The sequence below is a fragment of the Python bivittatus genome, unplaced genomic scaffold (assembly GCF_059951505.1).
Source record: "Python bivittatus isolate LINGU-HERP-01145 unplaced genomic scaffold, Pbiv_v1 ctg000220_np1212, whole genome shotgun sequence".
Lineage (NCBI taxonomy): Eukaryota > Metazoa > Chordata > Lepidosauria > Squamata > Pythonidae > Python > Python bivittatus.
The window spans coordinates 40,588,993-40,610,505 of record NW_028277048.1 but is presented as its reverse complement, the minus strand read 5'-3'; the positions used below and the strand labels follow the sequence as shown (position 1 = coordinate 40,610,505).

At 45.8% G+C, this 21,513-nt stretch overlaps 1 protein-coding gene across 1 annotated transcript; it reads left to right on the top strand.

Moving 5' to 3' along the window:
• Positions 1–3,412: 3,412 nt before the first annotated feature.
• Positions 3,413–21,302, top strand: ENGASE (endo-beta-N-acetylglucosaminidase). Its single transcript, XM_007426265.3, has 14 exons — positions 3,413–3,525; positions 7,156–7,232; positions 7,334–7,535; positions 8,605–8,753; positions 9,752–9,909; positions 12,654–12,802; positions 13,658–13,823; positions 14,112–14,215; positions 14,452–14,560; positions 15,300–15,484; positions 19,423–19,574; positions 19,709–19,811; positions 20,144–20,258; positions 20,782–21,302. The coding sequence occupies exons 1-14, from the start codon at positions 3,413–3,415 to the stop codon at positions 21,217–21,219; spliced, it is 2,220 nt and encodes a 739-aa protein (XP_007426327.3). The 3' UTR covers positions 21,220–21,302.
• Positions 21,303–21,513: the final 211 nt, after the last annotated feature.

The following is a 21,513-nucleotide window of genomic DNA, read 5'->3' as shown; positions in this document are numbered from 1 at the left end:
AGGGGCTTCTGGAAGAGGGAGTTTGAAATCTCCAACTGTTTACCCTACTACTTTAGCCCTTCCACTGCACACACCCTGATTCATCTCCAAAAAGAGGGAAAGTTCAGTTACTGAACAGGTTAGGTACATGGTATGTGGAGGAGACTTTCACTTAAAAGAAACAATAACAGTTGTACTGACCATTAGGAGACAAAAACCTCCATATTGAGGCAATGGTTTTATTAGTGCAACTGAACAAAATGGTTGTAAGTTTTTGAGTTTCCCAAAAATTCTTGATGAGGCAAGGCAGTTTCAAAAACTTGAGGAAAAAATGGTTAAAAATCCAGGGAAAGGGAAAGAACTTAAAGTGTGATTGATGTTCAAACCATGTTTCTGCCAGGTAATTTTCTTAGAGGGAGTGACTGAGAATCTCCCAGGATCCAAAATAGCTCTTAGCAGAGGCTGGAGTGACTCTTCCAAAGTTTTTAGGGAAGAGGCAGCAAGCAAATAATTGTTCCCTATTTTGACACTTTGCGTAAGTGGGTATTAAAATGGGTTATAGAAAACAATCTAAAATTACTTTTGAAAACAACAGGGAATGAAAATAATAAGGCTATGAACACTTCAGATTTGATTTAGATGTGCTCTGGACCTTAGGTGGGCCCAGTCCTTCCTGCTATTTTTTTTTTTAAGAGGCCCTCTTTTTTCCCAATCTTCCCCTTGGGATAAAGCTGGGGAAATCCACATCTACTTAAATGGATTTACATAGTGGCTCTCTGAGGTGCCAGGTTGAAGAAGATCAGGAGTCTCTTAGGGATCCATATTTTGGAGGATATGGCTTATGTAATGGGGTCTTGAAATGATATCTAACCATGCTTTATGACAGGAGGTGCAGTTATATCACCATAGATAAACATCAAAGTCCAAGTATGTTAAACCAGAAAGAGAATAAACATACTTGGATGAAAGAGAAATGTGCAGATACAAATTTGGGAATCTTTGTGGAGCAAGTTGGCATGGAAATTGCTTGGGGAAACCATGGAGATTAATTGCCTCAAAAAGAACCACCAAGTGCTTTGAGAAGAACCACCAAGTGGAATAACAGTTTCTAGATCAGGACAATGACAAAATGATGGTCTTCAGAGGACAGAAGGATTGTGGAATGACAATTCCCAGCTTGAAGTAAATTGTCTAGAGAGAAATGAAGTTTGAATGTTCACATCCACAGAGGAGAAACAGTGCAATGATGATATGCAGTTTAGAGAGATTGTTCCCAGAGTAAACTGAGAGTGAAATTAACTGCAGCTAAAGCAGAAGGTTAATATTCCAACTGAAATAACCTTGTTGGGAGTGAAATAGCAGAGGACTGACAATTGCACCACAGGATTTCTGAGCAACCCTGCTCCCCACCCAACACTTTGCTTCTGCATACCAATGGCCACAGCAGCCCGTCCATTTCTCCAACCAAGTACCCTTCAGATGTTGCCTGGAAATCCTGGGATTTGTAGCCCCAGTACATCTAATACATACAGTACTTGCTGATTGTAGGAAATAACTCCCTACAGATACCCACTGGGCATAGTAGAACACCCCTGGGCAGCAGGTCTCTCATTCTTATTTCACGTTTACTTTTCTCTGATTGAAACAATCAGAGCAAACAATCTGTTTTGTATGATTGTTATGTACCCCAGTTCCCTGTTTGTTAATTTTAGGAGATATTTAAAAACACAATTAAATATGAGAAAAACAAAAGGAGAATAGAAAATATATTTGGAAACAATGTAAGATGAAATCATATTTTCAAAGTAATATTAGATTAGTGCTGCATATGAAAGTGTTTTGTACCAATTTAAGACTTTAGAACATTATTAAAATCCTGTTTTGTGGTCTCTGCCCCAGTTTTACACGTTGTTCTGTACACGGGTTTTAATGGAATGTCCTCTAAATTAGCTGGGAGTTGGTATCCTCTTGGTGGCCAAAGGCCATGTCATATTTTGTGGGACTGGGAGATATCAAGCGGGTGGAACCACCCCACATGGATACACAGAGCAAGGTTTGGGGGAGGACAATTTTGGAGAGTTTTTCTTTTTTTTAGGGCTTATGTTTTCTTGTGTTTCTCATTTAAATAGTAGGAAACAGTGCTGCCAGTTTGCAGTAATCATAGGTGCAAGGGGTTCCCAGGGACCCCCAAAGGGAGTTTAGGGCTACACGCAACAGGAGGGCAATGGGTTGTCCACCTCTGGTGGAAGCAGCCTCATCTGTTGCCATTTAAAATATTTTTAATAAAAATGTGAGATGTTAAGCATCAATAAAATACCCAGTGTGTATGTGCTGTCTCTTGTATTAAGATTCTTGCCTGCAAAGCTTCAGGAAGATTGCATTCCAGTGCCTGCCTCAGATTCATTTGATTTCTCTACAGCAACTTACTTACAAAACCATTTTTCTTTTCTATGGGGACTGAGAGCAGATCCAGGAATCCAGTGCTGTATTCCTGCCTTGATCTTTCTGACAATGAGGACTGTCTGGTGTTTGTATTTGTTTTAAGCTGTTGAACTTTTCTTAAGTCAGTAGTCCAAAGGCATGCAAATCGGGCAGTCGCTGTTATATACAAGTACTGAGGTCCTTGTTGCTTCAAAGCACCAGTTCATTTATTAAATGCTCATGTACTTTATCATTTATTTATTTATGTATTCATTCATTCAATTTATATAGCCGCCCATCTCAGACCAGTGACTCTGGTCTTTATTAAATGCTTTATTAAATGCTTGCATCCAATACGTATAGCTTAAATGCTATATGACAGCTATATCTCCTGAACCACTCACAAATGGCTATTGACCCTGGTGCTCCGAGGGATGCTATGACAGGCCGGCCTGCCTGCGTGTTCCCAGAGATGAAGCGTTTTATTTGGACCTCATTGTAGAAAGCTTCCGAAGGATTATCAGTCGACCAGAATTAAGGGGAAAGTATGTCCAGCCATCAGCCTGACGTTCAGGAGAGTTCCCCATCTGACTCGGCGGCTTTCGGCAGCCAGGACTCTACCCCGAGATGACTTTACCAGACTGATCAGAGGGAGAGCCTCTGAGAATAGGCAGAGTGCGCTCCCCTGCGTCCTAATTACCACTCGTATAGTTAATTCTGGCGGGCCTTTTAACGGGAAGGGGTGGTTTCCTTTCCTCCAAGAGTGGGCGACGTTTTCCACCTTCCAGGAAAGAGATCGGTCTTGCCGGCTATAAAGGCGGGCGTCCTCCCGGCCCCCGAAACGAGACTGTTCCGGCCGCGCGTTGGCCGTCCCCGCTTGCTCTGGCTAGCTGGGTCGCCCGGCGCCGCTGCCCGCGCTGCGAAGACGTCGAGCGGCTGCGAGGATTGGCTGGCGATCGGAGGCTGCCTGCCTCCATGTGACCGGCGGAGGAGGGAGCCGTGAGGGGCGGTAATGGAAGGAGGCGGGATGGAGGGGGGGAAGAGCGGGTTCAAGCTCGCCCAGGAGGAGAGCGGGCTGGAAGAGGACCAGGATCCCGCCAAGGGGCGCTTCAGACCCGGGCTGAGGTAGGGAAGGGACGGGAGGGGAGCCGGGCGGGGCTGGGGATGTTGTAAGGGGGCAAGCCGTGGAGCGGAGTGCCGATCTCGTCTGGAAAAGAAAGCCGGTGTATGCCACAGGAGAGGTAGCGGTGCCCTTCGTTGGAGAAGAGGAGGCATGCTGCACACGCTCAGAGGGCATGCTGGCGTCTTATTTAAGGCTCTGCCACAGCGTGGTTACGCGAATATGTAGTTGGCTTAGTAGAGGGAAGTTGTAACGTGGTGCTGTCCAAGTTATCACGGACTGGGAGGATTTTCGGTGGACTTTGCACGCCTCCCTGGCCCTCAACCCTCATGGCATCTTTTTCAAAGTAGCTGGCTCGCCTGCTGAGCTTCACTGGCTAACTAGGAAGCTCCCTTTTTTGCCCTTCTAGCCTTGGTCTGGAAAATGGGTTCTCCTGGGCAGAGGTGAAGTCTGAAAGCAAGCCTGGATGCGGGGGGCTTCCTGGAGTCTTCAGTGATGGGTTAGAAGTTTCTCTCAACTCTGCATCTCTTGGCTTATATTATTTCCCATGTCTGGAAGCGGAGTCCTGTCACTTGGAAATCCTGAATCTCCTGGTCAAGCTTAGATAGGAGCTATGAATGGGCAGGTCCCTTGGAATAGCTCTGCTTTCCCTTCCTTGGTGACCTCCACTGTGTTGCATCCTAGTCCCAGCTAGGCTGAGGGTCTTTTTAGGGAAACAACCTTGACTGGGGATGGAGAGTATGTCTGAATCTGCCTTGCCTGGCCCATAAACTTCCCCAAAAGTCTTGCCATGCTCTTAACATCCTATAGTTTCTAAAGAGCCAGATCTAGCCTGGTTCAAAGGGACTCATCAACCCTCTTCAGAATCTGCGATACTATTAAGGGATGCCTTGATGCTGTAATGATGGTAACCTTATCCAGGTGCTGGGAGGATCAAATGGAGCTTCCCCCTCACACAGACTCACCTAGGGTGGCTTAACCAGTAAGACTACAAATCCTTAACCACCAGGGTTTGCCCATAATAATAATCATTATATGAGTGAAAGAGAGATCCACATTAAATCCAGCTGGATTTTCTTGCAGGGAACAGAGATTATAATCTTAGTGTCCCTAGATTGGAAACAGGTGGAATTGCATTCCAGGAACAGTGGAATTGCAGAAACCTGGGGTGATGAAGCAGGACTTTCCCCACCACTAAAATTAAAGCGCTTTGAGTCAGCTAAAACCAACATTGACCTGAAATTTCCCATTCCCGCTCTTGATTCTTGTCTCGACTCTGTCATGGCATCCATAGAGGGATTGGTTTAATCCTGCTGCCCTCCTTCTTTAGCATATCACCAGCTGCCAGGCAAAGTACCCACCAATCATGGTATTGGGGGCATCTGCAGGGAAAAGTTAAAAAAAACAAGTCGAGCTGTTGGTCACAACTGCACAATGAAAACTCTGCCCCCTTTGACTTCCCCACCTGGACCCCCTGGGCAGCACCACAGCCAACATGGGACGAGTCTGGCCTTAGAACCTGTTATCTCTGGGCCCCTCCTCTTATATCCCCTTCTGTCATAACACAAGTTTAATAAAGAAAGGAAGAAACATGAACCAAGATGAGATACTGGGAGCATTTCTGGGGAGAGATTGCTTTCCTTTAGGAATTCTCTCCTTCCCTGTTACCATTTCACTGTTACGCTGTTGCAGCCGTACGCCAAAGACCACACAGCAGCAGTGTTAGTGCTGCTGTGCCAGTCTAGTTGAGTGTTGATGAATGGTGCCCCCTGCTTCCACCTATTATTTACCCTGAGAAACTAATGTAAAGTCTCCTTCCAGTTGAGCTTGAAATCTGGTGACCGCAAAGCTACCACACCCCTGTAGCTTTCTTGCCAAAAATATTCTAATTAGTTTCGCTAATCTACTTTGTCATTTGCTTGATGGGTTTATGCACCAAGCTATGCAAATCTGACCAAGTACAGCCTGTTGATATTTTTAAAGTAGCATAAATCTTCAGATTGAGCTTGAATCCTGGCAACCTCGTGGACAGGCCCATGTGGTGTTCTTCACGATAATACCTAAGTAGGGTTTTTTTTTAAATGTTGTATCAACTTCTATAGGGAGAGAGAGAGACTATCGGAATGGTGTCTAAAGAGGTTGGCTGGGGACCCCAGCGGACGGGCATTGTCACCTCTGCCTCAAACACCCCAAAAGTATCTTCTTGATTCTACTCATTAGTCATCGTTGGGTTTAACCTCCTATAGAATGTAGCTGTTTTTACATGCTTGAGGCCGCCCTTGGTGGGTACTATTATCAGAGGCAAAATACTACTTGTAGTACTTCAGTACTGGCATAGCTACAGATGCCTGGTTCATGAGCCAGCAAGGACCATGTCATGAAAACCAAGCAGGGGACTACTGTGGCCCAGAATGAGTGTGCCATGGCTCTGTGCAAGTGGGGACATGGCCCCGGTCAGAGACTGGAGGTGCAAAAAGAGGCCCTGCGTTCATTAGCAAAATCTTTGCCTACATAACCCCAAATCAGGGCCATGTTGCGGATAGAACTGAACTCAGTTTATAATTGTCTCTTCTAGGGGAAATTTTATTGTAGTCTCCTCAGAATCTAAATCTAGAGCAACCGCTGCAGGAAATGTGATCCTCTGCATTTAAATCCCTCAGATAAGGATCCTATTGGGCAGACACTCAGCCTCTTTCGTAGCATTTGACTGGAGATACTTTGTCTATCAGAATTTCCACCAAGAGAGTTGCTTGTTTTGGTGTCTTGTCAGTGCCAGTCAAGTTTGTTTGTTTGTTTGTTTGTTTTTACAGGATACTTATATTTTAATTAAAAAAAAAAGTTTTAACTGGTAGGGGGTTTTGTGTAAGTTTCCCTATATAATGATTCTGTACTGATTTTATTGTTTTGTTTGCACACACATTATCTGTTTGAATGTAGAAAAATAAATACGGCCATCTGTGTAATAAAGAAATCTTCCTACAATATGAAGGGTTTTGGGGGGATGGGGGGGGAATGCAACTTTTAAAAAGGCAAATGTTCTTTTGGGATGTATTAATGGGAGCAGAGAGTCCAATTCACAGGAAATAATCTCTATTCTGCCTTAGTCAGGCCCCACTTGAAGTATTATGTCTAGTTCTAGGTATCACAGCCCAAAAAAGACATAGAGGAACCGGAGCGAGTTCAGAGGAGGTCTGCTAAAATAGCAAGGGGACTGGAAACAGAGTCCTATGAGGAATGGTAAAGGGAACTGGATATATTTAGTTTACAGAAGAAAAGACTAGGGGAATCATGACAAGTCTTCAGATATCCAAAAACATGTCATAGAAAGGAGGAAGAGAGCCTGTTTGCTGTTGGCCTGGAGGGCAAGACCAGAACCACTGTGTTGAAACCACAGAGAAGTAAATTCAGATTAGACATTAAGAGGAATTTCCTGTTGTTAAGAGGTGTCAACCTGTGGAGCAGGCTGCTAGGGGTATGATGCTCTTCATTAGAGGCCTTCAAACAGGATGGACAGCTGTCTGTCTAAAATGCTGTAGCAGTTCCTGCACTGAGCAGGGAGTTGGACAAGGTAACCTCTGAGGTTATTTGCAGCTCTATATTTCTATGGTCCTTCTGATTCTTTTTCCTTTTTTCAGTTTACAGCTGGATATGGAGAGCCAGAGATCTTCCGTTCTCCACAGAGTGGTCAGTTTTGCTCCTGATCCACTCCCTGGTATGATTTGGTGTTGGGTGGCTTGCATTTTTGCCCCTTGGGAGCCGGCACACTCCTCTGCCGAAAGCCCTAGGCAGTAACCTCTGAACTTCTCTTTCCAGCCAGGCAATATGACAGGCACACCACTGAACCGATCAGCTTCTACCTCTCTGGCTTGGAAGAGCTGCTTGCTTGGAAACCCACCAAAGACGATGCTTTCAATGTTTCTACTGAACCTTTGGCTAAACGCCAGCCCCCGCTTGAGAGCCACCGGCCCCGCACACTGGTCTGCCATGACATGAGGGGGGGCTACCTTGAAGACAGGTGGAGAATGAAGCAGGCTTTGTAACTGATTCTCTGCTAAAATTGCTGAGGCCATGCCATACCTCCTGGCTCTTCTGGATAGGATTTCATATGCTCACCTCCTAGGGATTCCTGGTTAGTTGGGGTGGCCAGATGAAGCATTCAAACCAAGACTCATCAAAGCATTTCATGTACACTGTCTTATAATTCTCACAGTGGTCCTGCAGAATGTTATTATTACCTTTGTATTGAAAATGGAGTGTGCCGGAGGAGTATTCAGGAGGAGGTTTGAATAAAAGCTTCCCAGATGACATTTTTAAAGCCAAACTATGTGTGACATCAGTGGTGATGTTAGTCAGTTTTCCCAACCTGAGCATCTTCCTATGCGCATCCTGGACTTCAATTCCCAGAATGCTCAGCAATGTCATGTTGGCCTGGGAATTCTGGGTGTTGAAGTCCACACATCTGCAAGGCAACTATGTGGGGATGGCTGGGGTAAATAGTGGGCTTTGAATTAAAAAAAAACAAAAACTGTGAGTCCCATCCCCACCCTCTAGATCAGAGCTGTAATGTTGTAGAGGTGTTGGGTGGGGGGCGTTCTCCAGTCTGGAGCGATCTATGGTGAAAGGTACTGCAAGGTGCTAAAACAATCCAAGAGAGTTGCTCTTCCCCCCAGTATGGTTTCTGGCATCTGTCTTCCACTCGAGGGATCTGGTCCCCAAGCAGCCCTCTCAGCTTTACTGTGTGTCATTCAAAACAAGCTCCTGCTTTATTGCTTCCTGTACTCTTTGAAATTGGCCTTGGAATGCTTGCACTAAAAGAGAACAGGGAATTAAATTTGGCTTCAGCAATTATCAGGGGAAATCCAGCTGTTACTGTAAAACCTCCTACGGGAGGATGGCTGCTGGGCCTCCCTTGTTTCAGGTAGAGTAAAATAAACAATAAACAGCCTTGGTTGGTTTGAGTAGCCTGAACAGACTGGTAAAGTACTAAGAGCAACTTTGGCTTGCGGGGAGCAAAGCCTGTAAACTGAATGCATTGCACTCCTTTGGACCTTTGCTAAGTTTCTCTCTCTGCTTCCCATCTGCAGATTCATCCAGGGCGCAAAGGTGCGGGATCCCTATGTGTTCTACCACTGGTGCTATACTGACATCTTTGTGTACTTCAGTCACCACTTGGTCACCATCCCCCCGGTGGTGTGGACTAATGCTGCTCACCGCAATGGCGTTCTCATGCTAGGTGGGTTTGAGGAGATGGTGAATGGACTGAGCAGAGCCCTTCCCTGAAAGTGACACTGTTTAGGGCAGTGTTTCTGAAACTTGGCAAGTTCAAAATTGTGGACTTCAACTCTCAGAATTCCCCAGCCAGTATACCAGGGGAATTCTGGGAGTTGAAGTCCATACATCTTAAACTTGCCAAGGTTGAAAAACACTGGTTTAGGGCATGCAGTAAGGAGGTGCTCATGTTCCAGAATCCTTCCCTGTCCTCCTTCCTGCTGAGATGGAGAGCTCCACTTCTGGAGGATGAAATCAGTCTCCTGCCCATTAATTGTGTACTGATGTCATGCTGTTGACTTTTGCTGACTGGATGTATTCCTGTTACTCTTTCCTCTTTCTGGGAGTCCCTGCTAACACATAGGAACTTGTCACCTGCACTGGTTGAGGTGCTGGATTAGGACTGGGGAGACTGGAGTTCATCTTCAGCCACAGAAACTCACTGGGTGCCTTAGGACCTGTTACTCTCTCAGCCCAACTTGACGGTTGTTGCAAGAAAATGAAAGGAGATAACTAGATAACCCCCCTTGAACTTCCAGGGAAAAGGCTCCCATTTTGAATCAATAAATATTATTTAATCAATAAAAATAATAATAAAAGCAAGATAGGTTACTCTCCATTGAGCATAGTTTGCAAACCCAGCAGGTTGTGGTGTGCCTCTGATGCTCTTTTTTGGCTTTGCTTTATGGTGGAGACCATTTCTGACTTTTCTCTTGTTGTCACTTTCATGGAGTGACAACAGAAGCATTTGGCTGGCCAGGGGTGGGGGGTGGGGCAAAATACTGGACTTAGTCTTCAGTTCAGTCCAGCAGGGCTCCCTTATTTCCTTCTTTAGCATGTCTTTGGTTGACATTCCTTCTTTAGGGTCAGTGCTAACTTCCTCCTGGCCTGATAAGAGAGATTTTGAAGAGGACAGGAGCTAAGAGAGTCAGCATCTTCCTGTGTTGCTTTTCCTGCTTGCAGGAACGTTCATCACGGAGTGGACAGACGGTGAGAAGATGTGCGAATCATTTCTGGCAGGCGAGGATGAAGCATATCGTGCTGTGGCTAAGCAGCTGGCTGCAATCGCAGAGTTTTATCGTTTTGATGGCTGGTTGATCAACATTGAGAACTCTTTGAGTGTAAGCCAGAGTTGCTTTCTGATTGTCCTCTCCCTGCAGATCTGGGTCTATGCTAGCCTCACTTAATTTACAGACAGATGGCCTCCCAGCTATTCCTGAAACTTGCAGGATCTGTATTCTTGTGGGTATAAAGTGTATATTACACAACCATAGGTACATTCTCTTGTCTGTTCTGGACTTGGTTTTTTTAAAGATCCTGGTGTCTACAAGAGATGTAGCAATGAAGGGAAGGACCAATTTGTTCTCCAACTTGTGCAAAAACTAAAACAATTGAAGTTAAAAAATTTGACGGGTGGGGGTTGGTCTTGCGACTGGTTAAAGCTTTTGATAGTTCTGACTGCTATACAGTATATGGACTTCTATGTTTATTTATTTTACAGTACTGATATCCTGCCCACTTACAGAAATTTTAGGTGACGCACATCAAATTAGAAAACATAAAACTCCCCTTAAGAGAAATATATAAAACGTTATTACAAATAGAGCACCCCCAACCTGGGACTGATGCCTCAGACCTCAAATGATTAGGGGAAAAGTTGTGTTTCCAAAAACTAAAGGTATGGGGGCCTTCTGGAGCTTGGGGGCTAGTGTGTTGCAGAGGGCTGAGTCTTCCAGTGAGAAGGTCTGCCCCCAGGTTCTTGTCTTCCTAATTCCTGTGAAGCACCCCTTTTTCAGCTGGTCAAACAGGATGTTTGTATGTATATAACTCACTTTTTGTGTGTTTTAGAACTAGCTGTGGCCTGCTTGCTTGCTTGCTTGCTTGCTTGCTTGCTTGCTTGCTTGCTTGCTTGCTTGCTTATTTATTTATTTATTTATTTATTTATTTATTTATTTAATCAGTTTAAATAGCCACCCAACCCACAAATTGTGACTCTGGGTGGCTAACATAGGATTAAAACCAATACCAAACTGCAAAAATAAAATAGCAAAAAACAAGAAGACTTGATGCAGTTGAGGCCAGCTCACAATCATTCAGCCAAAAACCATTTCGGATGGGCTCAACCACTGCCCTGACCTAGTGCCCGGGGAGAAGCCAGTCTTTGAGGCCTTATGGAAGGCCAGCAAGGTTGGAGTCATCTGAATCTTGGGGAGTGGGGTAAGCTGTTCCAGAGGGAAGACATCACAATAGAAACCAAAGCTGGGGCTCACAAGTGGAGGAGTACTGAGGACAGCAAGGCAGATGGTCGTGGGTTCAGGAAAATGACAACCAAGAGGAGAGATAGAAAGGAGTGAAGTGAGATTCCTCCAGAGTGGAAGTCTTGGGGGTAGGTGAGAGCTTTTGTGGAATGAAGTTTGTTGTCAATAAACTTGACATGTATCAGACTAAAGAGGTCAGGCAGTTGAAAATCTTAACAGGACAGTTGTGACTAAGTGATTGAAGTGAGCAAACTTCAGTCATGTGGGTGTGGTTGCCATTTTGAATTTTTTGATGCCCCCCCATGGACACCCCAGAAAGGGGGCAGAGTGGCAAGAGGAAAGATGCTGTTTGACTATTTTCTTAAGTGAAAAACAAATGCTGAGGCAAAGTTTAGTTAAAACCACAAGGTGAGCTTCTGACCTTAAATAGGAGGTTCCATATTTACAAGGGGGGGACAAGAGTTGTATTTGGCCTTTGATTTTCTTCTCCCCAAAAGCAGAGGGGGTCAGGACAAAGAAGGTGAAGTGGCCAAGTCCAAAACTTGGTTCAATTATGTCAAGATTAAATTAAATGTCAATATAATAAAGGTGTTCTAGAGGCTACTCCTACTTGTTTGTGTGAGGGGGTTGTGAGGGGCTGCACATTCCTCATTTAGATAAAATCACTAGAGGTGCTTCTTTAAATCTGAGGTACTTATTTTTTTTCCACCCATGACCTATCCATCTTACTTTAAGGGTACTACCTGCCCTTTTTTCAGGCATAGCTTGACATTTTTTTCATTCAGTTTTCATTAATCTTTTTAAAGAAGCCTGCTGACCACAGTCACCTTTTTTTGCAAGCAAACAGGATTCTTTTCCCCAAACCTTTTTCTGTAATGGAGATGGCTTGGACCAAAACAACCTCCATGGTGAATGGAATGCCCATTTTCCATCTTTATGCATTCTGCGTAGCACTGCTTCTTAAACTATTTTCCACAGGACACTAATGTTCCCCAACAACTTGAAAACTTTTGATTCCAGGATATATACTGTATATATATTTTGGTAGATTTAGGATCCGTTCCATTTCCTTAGCCATATCCCTTTCCTATCCACAAATAAAGGGGCAAATGTCTTTCAGAGACATTGAAATCTGACTATTCATTACTAGAAGACATTTGGATGGTAGTCCACAGAGAAAATGAGATTTTAAGTGAAAAGTCACTGAAGGTATTCTCTGTAAAAGCTGATTTTCAGCATTCACTGTAATCAAAGCAAAATATCAAAGTAGACAGAATGTTCTGCCATCTTTAAGACTTGAATAAATCTTTCATGCCACATATTGATGAAATAACATTGTTGGATGCAAGGTCATAAAACATGCTTTATTTCAACACTCCCTTTACTTTTCTTCTTTTTGTAGAAACAGTCATAAGTGTTCCTCATTAAAATTGTATAGATTGTCTCATATCCCTTGGACATTAAAAGTTTAAGGAAAACTCCTACAGATGATGGACATAGTTTTCTGTAGGAAGGTATGGCTTTCTGCTGCAATCCAGAGTTTGAAAACTGCAGTGGATGATTAATTAATGGTTTGTAAAGCAGGGTGACTGTAACTTTCCTGGCAGGTTTCAGCAGCCCGGAATATGCCCCATTTCTTGCGGTATCTGACGGCCGAGGTGCACAGACTGGTGCCTGGAGGACAGGTGTTATGGTATGACAGCGTCCTGCGGAGTGGAGAACTCAAATGGCAGAATGAGCTTAATGAACAAAACAAGTGAGTCCTATATTAACTTCCTTTCCCACCTATCTCTCTCTCCAAAAAGCTGAGAAGAGGAAGAAGAGCAGGGCATCCAAGCTAAAGGTGCTTTGTGCAGACCTACTGAACTTCCATCCCAATGTAGCATCTTCTTGAAATACTAGTCGTGTGATTTTGGTGGCAAAGTAATGAAGTAAATAAATGCATCACATGCCATGGAATGTGGTGGCATTTATAAGAGTCAATAAGTGGCTTGCTAGCGTGGAACAGCTTTGGGCAAATTTCCATCTTCTGACCAAGCACATTGGAAAGATTGTTGTGAAAATGGAGCAGGAGAGTCATTTGGTTCTTTGAAAGGAGATCAAAATATGAATGTCAATGCAAGCCCTAAATTAAATCCTGTGCTTAGCAAGGACTCAGTAAGCTAGTGAGAGTCACAGGAGGCTGTCCTAACCTTTGGGGCTCAGTGCATGATGGTCTGCCTTGCCAAAGCCTGTGGGGGGCAGGGGGGCAGTCATATCCATTTGGGAATGAACAGAACATCATGGAAAGAGCGTTTTTTTGCCTTGGCCATCCTTGTGTCAGTGGAGAAATTAGCTGGCTTGGGCTACAAGGAGTCATGAAGGTGGAAAATACATTCCCAGTCTGATGCCCTCCAGATTGGTTTGGATTGCAATTCATAGAAAGTGGCTATTCAAGCTGGATTTGTAGACAAATCTGGAAGGCTTCAGAATGGAGAAGGTTAAGCTGGAGCCCTCTGGGTCCATTACATGAAAAGACATGGGGAGATTTCCTGGAGATCCCTAAATATCTCTGTGCCTTGGTTGGCAAGGCCTGGCTCCTGATTTGCCTCCCTTGCTTGTGCATGTGCAGAGTTTATTTTGATGCTTGTGATGGATTCTTCACTAATTATAACTGGAAAGAGGAACACCTGTTGCGAACTAGAGAGGTGGCCAATAGTCGTCGGACTGACATCTACGTCGGGGTTGATGTGTTTGGACGAGGTGCTGTTGTGAGCAGTGGCTTTGATACTAAGAAGGTAGGCTGGCAGGCACCCTGACCAATGGGAGGCTGCCTTGGAGGCGTTGGCTGTGCCAGGCAGGGTGGATCATCCTTCAGTGTTCATTCTGGTTCTCTTTGGGGACCACCAAGAATCAAAAGCCTGTCCCATTTGGCCTAAATGGCCCTGTTAGGCCAGCCTGTCTCTCAGTCAAGGTAAATTGATCCTTGGGGGAGGAAGCTGTTTCCTCAGAAGTCCCAAACCAGCCATGTCCTAGAACCACGCACTAGAAAAATGGTGATTCTTGTATACCTTGTATCTCTTTAGTCACTGCAGATGATTCGGGAACATGGTCTTTCGGTGGCCATCTTTGCGCCTGGCTGGGTATATGAGCATCTGGGCCCAAGAAACTTCCTGGACAATGAGGATAAGTAAGGTCTATGTGGGGAAGGACTTTCTTCTACAGATGGTCTGCAGGTGCCCCCATTGAGGAGATCATCTCTTTGGGGCTCTGGACTGAGCAGGCCTGACAGGAGAAGACTTTCAAGCCCATGGAGATGTAGCCATTTCTCTCTTTGCCACCTCAGTCAGGTTCTTGATGAGATGGCTCTGGGCTTGTGAGATAATTCAAAGACTGTTCCTATGACACCCTCTTTCCTCCTTGTAGATTCTGGGCCCTGCTGACACCACTACTGTCTATTCACCGCATTGTCTCCCTCCCCTTGTGCACCAGCTTCAATCTGGGTGTGGGTAACCGACACTTCAATCATGGGCAGGTAGGAGCACATGGGAAAGACACTTTGGGGAGGATGAATGGAGCTGGGGTCAAGTGGGCAGGAGGTAGCACTGCCAGTCCCTCTCCTGGTGTCTCAACCCTCTCAGGACCAGAGTTAACCTTTCATGACTGTCCTGCTGATTAGCTGGCTCCTACAGAGATCAAGGATCAACACTGTTTTCCAGATGTCACAGAGGACTGTAGATTTCCTGCAAAGGATTTCTGTGACTAGCTGTTGGTTTTGAATATTCACCTATTTCTAGGTGAAGGACCAGAGACTCTCTTTTTTCTAGGACCCTTCCTTGCAGACTTATTTTCCAACAGCTTTCCTTGAGCTCCGTGAGACTTGGAGTGTAGCCAAGGACTGCAGCCTCTGTGTCTTAGAATTTCAGTGTATTTCACGTGCAGAAAGCAAGTGGGACAGCCTTTGGAATAGCCAGTTTTCCCCCTTTGAGAATGATGGGTGGCAAAGCACTTGCTGATCAGGAAGGAAACTCTACATTTTCATTAATTATGGAAAGAAGAGGCTTATTTATTACAAAATGAAAGGGTGTGTATAGACTGCTTTCGGGAGGGGAAAGGGCATTTGTATTGAAAGCTGAATCTTCAAAGGCTACTAAAATACAAGATGCAAATGTTTGGGGCTCCCAGTGCGAATGGCCTTTGTGTGTGCAAGAGCAACATGCTTTGGAAGTCAACTTATCCCAACTCAGCCTGCAGTGGCTCTTTTCTCTGCTCAGGAGACAAGGACAGAGCCATGGTACAACCTAAGTGCTCAAGAGATCCAGCCAATATATGGCAGCCACAGAATGGCAGACAATGGCTGGGTGCAGACCCGGTGCTACCTGCAAGAAGCCTGGTGTGGGGGCAGCTCCTTGCTGCTGGAAGGGGCCATCCTTCCCAAGGCTCATCACGTCACAGCAAGGTGAGTGCTGGCTGAGACGAAAGTCCTAGGTAGCATATATACCTTTCTTGAACCAGATACCTTCCAGTTGTAATTGCACAATCAGCCTCCCAAGCCCTTCTCTCTTTTTCCGGGCACACCTTCCTCCTACAAGATCCCCTTAAGCTCAGTGATGCAGCTCTAGGAAAGAGTCATCCCATCTCAACTTTCTCTTCAATGCAATTACTGAGTGCAAGAAAAAAGATACAAAAAGTGTGGAAAGAGTTATAAGTAGGAAAAAAGAAAAGAAAAAAATATAAAAATATATAAAACAAACGTACTCTCTCTCCTCCCTCATTAAAATTACATCTTAAGTCCCTTCTTCCCATATTCAACTCTTTTTAATCAGCAAATCCATAAATCACCAATTACTTTTTTCCACTTTCAGCAAAAAGTCCATAAGAGGTTTCCAATCTTTAATAAAAGTACTTGTTGTCTTATCCCTGATCAAACAGGTCAATCTTGATCCATGCCTCTCTTCCTTATAGCCTTTCCCTGCTTTTTCTTCCCACCCTCTCAGTCAGGATCCCTGCAAACTCTCTTCAGGACCCATAACTATGCTCACCCCTTTTCTTTGCATTTTGTTCAGGCGTGTTAGCCTCGTTGGCTTCTTCTCCCACTCCAGCAGGTCAGTCTTCATCTCATTTCCTAAGTTTCTCCTTTATCTTGCAGTGAAGAAATAAGCCCTCCCACCTTTGCTGGTCTCTTAGCCCTAAATCAAGACCTCCATTTCTCAGGGCTCTCTGTAAGCTGCTGAGATATGTCTAGCTTTATTCTGCTAAATCAATCCACAATAAAGTCATTTTTTTGTCATGCAGCAAAGCAGAAGCTTAAGTGCTCAAGTGTGGTGTGGTGAGATCTGCATAGGGAAGCCAAGGTGGATGAAAAACCAATTTCCATCATCCAATCTGCCAATAGTTATGATTGTGGCTTGGGGAAGAGATGCCATCTGCACAGCCCTTACTGAGAGAAAGGAATGTCAAAGGCAGCATCTTTTTGCCTGCCATCCTCTTTCTAGGCTCTAAGCAATGATACATGTCCATCTCTGAAATCAGAGTTTCTGCATTAGGTTATGACCAGTGATTCCAGAAGCCTTTATGGTGCTGAGCACCTGTGGGGAAGACCAGATCCCCACCTGTTGTCTGTGCTCCTTCCTTCAGAGCCCCAAAGGCCTGCTTTCATTCTCTCTCTCTCTCTCTCTCTCCCTCCCTCCCTCCCTCCCTCCCCCTCTCCCTCTCTCTCCCTCTCTCTCCCTCTCTCATGTGAAGGCTGACTGTGCAGGACTGTAAAACACATGGTACGCCTATGCCATTAAACAGGCTCCCCACTTTGGGCTTCCTTTTTGCAGTCTTAGAGGTGGCGATGGAGAGAGTGAGATCAGGGATGCTAGTTAAGCAGGATCCTCCAGGGACGCCTTGTCCTTTTTCCAAACCACAGCATCAGGTTCTTCAGGGCAGAAACACGATGAACCATGTAGGCTGAGTGCGATAACCAAGGGGCTCCTGAATTGTTTTTCTGACTATACATGGCCTCTTGCTGAAGCAGCTTTTAATGTATATCGCTTAGAATATGTATCTCTTGTACGTCATCAAGATGTTTAAATGCCCTGTCAATCTTACCTGTGTCCACACACTTCCTTAGAGTACAGAATAAGGGAGTTGTGCTTCCCAATTTCAACCTTTAGGTTTCTCTTTGTCTCCAACTAACCAAGTCTGCTTTAAGTTGGCAAAGTTGTCTGGCGGCTGCTTACAGGCAAATTCTATAGCAGTAGCAGCAGTACAGCTGAGGGCAGGATATAAATGCTGTTATTGCTATTGGTGTTGTTAAGATTAACAGCATTTATATCCTGCCCATGAGTGTCCACAGGCTGCTGTTGCTTTCATCAAAACGACGAAAAGCAACACCGTGCTGTTGTGCCACCAGCTCTGCCCCTTCAGGGCATGCGTGCAGCATTCCAGCGCGGTTACAGAAAGGGCAGAGCTTGCGTTTTGATGGTGTGGGGCTGCCTCTGTCAGACTGACATGTCCGAATCCCCTGCCCCTCCTGTAGCTGCTGATCCCATCGTTCCTTTGAGAGCAAAGGGAACCCTGCAAAGGGAGGAGAGGACACTTCTTGTTTTATCCCCACAACTAGAAAAGGTGAAGAATTCAGACTTTTCACCCTTTCTAAGGCTAAGGAAGAGACAGGCAATCATAGAAGAGCTGGACTCCCCTGGGGCCTGTTGTCTGGACTCCTCCCTGTCGGATGTGTCCATCTGGCTGGTGGGGCTGCCTCAAGTGTGCCACAGTTCTGGCTCTCCATCAGAAGTCTGGTAATCAGAACTGGGGTGGCAGCAGCCAGTGGAAGCCGGGGGGCGGGGGCAGGGGGAGCAGTGGGACCAGTGGTTTGGAAGAGAGGGGAGAAAGCCACCTTCCCCATTGACTGTCTTCCCGTCAAAGCACGGGTGCACAAAGACGAAATTGGAACAGAAGTTTCTCCAGGCCTTCTGCGTGAAAGAGTCACGAGGAAAGCAGAGGAAAAACATGGGCCAGTGGTGCTGTGCCTGCTTGGCCCCAAATTCCCATCTTCACTTGCTGTCACCGAACCATCAAAAAGCATCTCTGTTAGCATCTCAGATATGACTTTGGTACTGAGCCAGCGTGCATCCCAGCTAAAAGAAACCCTAGAATGTCAAATACTTGGGAGAAGTTTGTAAAGATTTTTCTTCGCTAACGTAGCAAATTTTGAAGGGCCCCTGGTCACAAAGAACAAACAGATGGAGCAACACCGGGAGACATGTTTTCTCATTGTTTGGCTCATGCATTTTTAGAATCCGTTGAGAAACATTCTTTTGCAGTGTTGTCTGGGCTGCCCTTAATCCCTTAAATTGGCTGTACTCTTGGTCCTAACCAAGCCTACAGGCCACCTGTTGAGAAAGAGTATCTTGGGCTGTCTTGAATTTGCAAGGCCAGAGAGGCTGGGTGTGTTTCTGTGGAGCGTCTCCGTTCTGGCTGCTGCAGTGTTTTCTATGAGGATGTCTCATTCCTGGTCAGTCCCTCAAAGAGCCTTTTGGTCCAGGATGCCTCAGACGTAGATTCTGCTCTTGCTCAGAAGAGAGGATAAAGCTGGACTGGTTTTCGCTCTCTGGGAATCCCAGGATAGATTTGATCACAGAGGGTGGGGCTGAAGTGAAAAATGAAAACAAGAAAAATAAGAAACATGAAGGTAAACTGTTTGTTTGTGCCAGGGCTGGTCTGATTATATGCAGGGAAATTGGCATGGCTGTGTTTGATCTGGCCAGGAATAGATTAACACCCTCATAAAGCACAGCAACAGCAGCAGTTTCCAAAAGGCCCCTGTAATCCAGGGGAGGTGGGAAGGACACACACCCGACTCCTGGAGGAGGGAGGGGTGGAGAGAGAGAGAGAGAGAGTTGGAAGGGAATGAAAAGCAGCTGTCCAGTGAAAATTGGGATGGACACATTTTAGGGGAGAAAAAAATGAGGATGTTTTAATTAAAACTCCGGAAGGTACTGAGTGGAACTAATCAAGCAGGAACAAATTTGAGAGGGCTGTCAAAGCCAAGTAGTAAAGCAAACTAGACAGGGAGTCAATATTTAAGTGATCAGGTTAGATCCTGATATAACTAAAATAAGGCCCATGCTGTATGGTGCATTCATTACAGAGGCCTTTTTAATCTCAGCTTTGCGCTCCAGGATGTCGTCTGGGCAACTGAAAGGTCCACCGGAAGGCGTAAACTCTTGGCCCCCATCCTTTGCTCATCGAAGCCCTGTGTGAGGTGGGCTGGTGGGAGGGAGTTTGTGGGCCTGGCCTTCCAGACCCTTTTCATTTGCAATGGTGCTGTGCTGCCTCATGGTCCAGAGTTGGCAGTGACGGTGTATTCTCTGTCTCTTTCCCTGTCTGGGGCTTGGGGGTTACCAGGCTATTCTCATTCCAGATTCCAGCACCCTCTCGATTATTCCTGGTCTTGATTTTTAAACACGATTCCCATTTCCAAGCCATGGCTCTTGCACCATTGCTCAGCACCCGAGAATCATTGCCACATCCTGACAGGGACACATCTCCGTTACCAGGTAAGGCTTTTTGCCTTAAGGGCTTCTTGCATGGTTGCCTGCAGCGGCCTTGAAGCGGGCAAGCAGATGCCACTCGGAGGTTTACTGGCTCAGTTCTCTTTCCCCTGCTCTGTTGGATATTTCTTCCTTGGCAGAACCAACACAACATATGCCCTCCCTGCTTCACACACCTCCTCCTGGCCTCGCCCAGTTACTCAGAGGATGTGAACAGCGTGGGGAACATGGCTGGCAAAGTCGGTGAGTGAATGATAAATGACAGAATGCTGTCTCTGCTCATTTTCTCCACTGAAACTTTTTCATATGTGGCAACAGCTACCTATTGTTACTTCTCTCCCCTTGTTCTGTGGCATTATATCACATGCTCCTCTGTAGAGAGGAGCCCGTTGTCGTCTTTACCCATTCAGCACCATGCTCATGAATGATGGTGGTGCAACATAAATGAAAGAAAGATCAAAAGGCTAGCATTTGGGCCTTTTGTTACAGAAGCATTGTGGACAGTGTGGGGTGGGCTTAGCAATGCCATGCCAGCCAACTAAGTCTCGCCTTTCCCCTTCCTATCCTCTTGCTAGATGCTATGCATTGGAGCTCCAGAATGGCTTCCTGGATGAACTCTCTCTCACTGTGTTCCGTCGTCAGCCTAGACAGGAGGAGATGCCCTTTACTTGCCTCCTAGGCAAGATCTGGGTAAGAAAATTGTAGAAGGCATAGGGAAGTGCCAGGAAAATTTGCAAGGGGGGGTGGGGGTGGGTCAGCTACTTTCCATTAGTTCCCCAATATGGCTAGGAAGATACTCCATGATCTGGGCCCTTGTTCTTTAAATCAGCAGTTGCTTCAGAGCAGGCTTTTGCTCCTCATGAGAATGGCTGAAAAGTTGCCATCCCAACTGGTCTGTCCAGTACACTCCTTCCTCCTTGGTCTTCATACCAAGGTTATTCTCTCTTATGTTTGCTCAGCCAGGTGCTCTTGAGACCTTAATCCCTTCATTTGACAACCAGTCAGTACAAAACATCTAACCATGCCAGGTCCTGCAAGCACTTACCCTGAGGAGAGGCCCTCGGGGCAAGGAATGCTTGGTCCAAGCTGCCTAAGTGCCCCTCTTTACCCCTTCATTTCATCATTGCTTTCCATCCCTTTGGCATGAATCTGTCCCAGTTGCTTGGTGACCACCTCCTTCCCTTTTATAAGTGCCCTGTGTTTTTCCTTGTAGGTGCTGGACGCTGCTTCCCTGCGCTCACTGTTAGCTCCCAACGTTACCAGTTCCATGTTGCCTGTGGATGCTGCCCATATCCATTGGCACCAGGTTTCAGCTGAGCAGCTCTCCGTCAGTCTCACCTTGAGCTGGACTTATCCTCCCAGCAAGGCCACCTGCTTCCGCGTGCACTACCGGAGCGGGTCGTGTGTTGGAGGCTCTGAACCACCTCTTCTCTTGCTTGGGGAAGCGCACGTCTGCCTATACCGCGTGACTCAGCTAGCAGTGCCTACCCCTCATGCCATGGCCTCGTGCCACCTGGAATTCCTGGTGGAGCCAGTCCCTAACAATGGGAGCCACATCAGCCCTGCCATGTGGGGAAAATTCATCTTTGTGTACTCTAACCCAAAGCTACCCGAGAGTGCTGCCACAGTTTCCCCAGGCCCAAGACCCTAACGTAGCCTTAGTTTTTGGGTGAAGCTTCTGTCTTAAGAGCTGTGTTAGGAGGTATCCCTTTAATAAAGCCTCTTTGTTGCTTTCATTAGAGTTATTCTTTCTTTGCTCAAGACACAGTCCTGTTCTCCCACAGAACTGACATTCAGAAGCCAAAGATAATTGTCCAAGAGGCAAACATTTTAATATAGAAGTTTACAGATGCTAGAAAAGGCATATTTGGATATACACGGATCCTGTGTACTTGACAGGGAATAGAGTTGCCTAGAACAGATTTATTAATGGGCAGCATGGCCT

Bases quoted from the DNA above. Each gene is read 5' to 3' on its own strand.
- ENGASE (XM_007426265.3), top strand. From the start codon at position 3,413: ATGGAAGGAGGCGGGATGGAGGGGGGGAAGAGCGGGTTCAAGCTCGCC. The intron at 9,910-12,653 runs GTAAGCCAGAGT...CTTTCCTGGCAG, and splicing joins ACATTGAGAACTCTTTGAGT to GTTTCAGCAGCCCGGAATAT. The intron at 14,216-14,451 runs GTAAGGTCTATG...TCCTCCTTGTAG, and splicing joins TTCCTGGACAATGAGGATAA to ATTCTGGGCCCTGCTGACAC.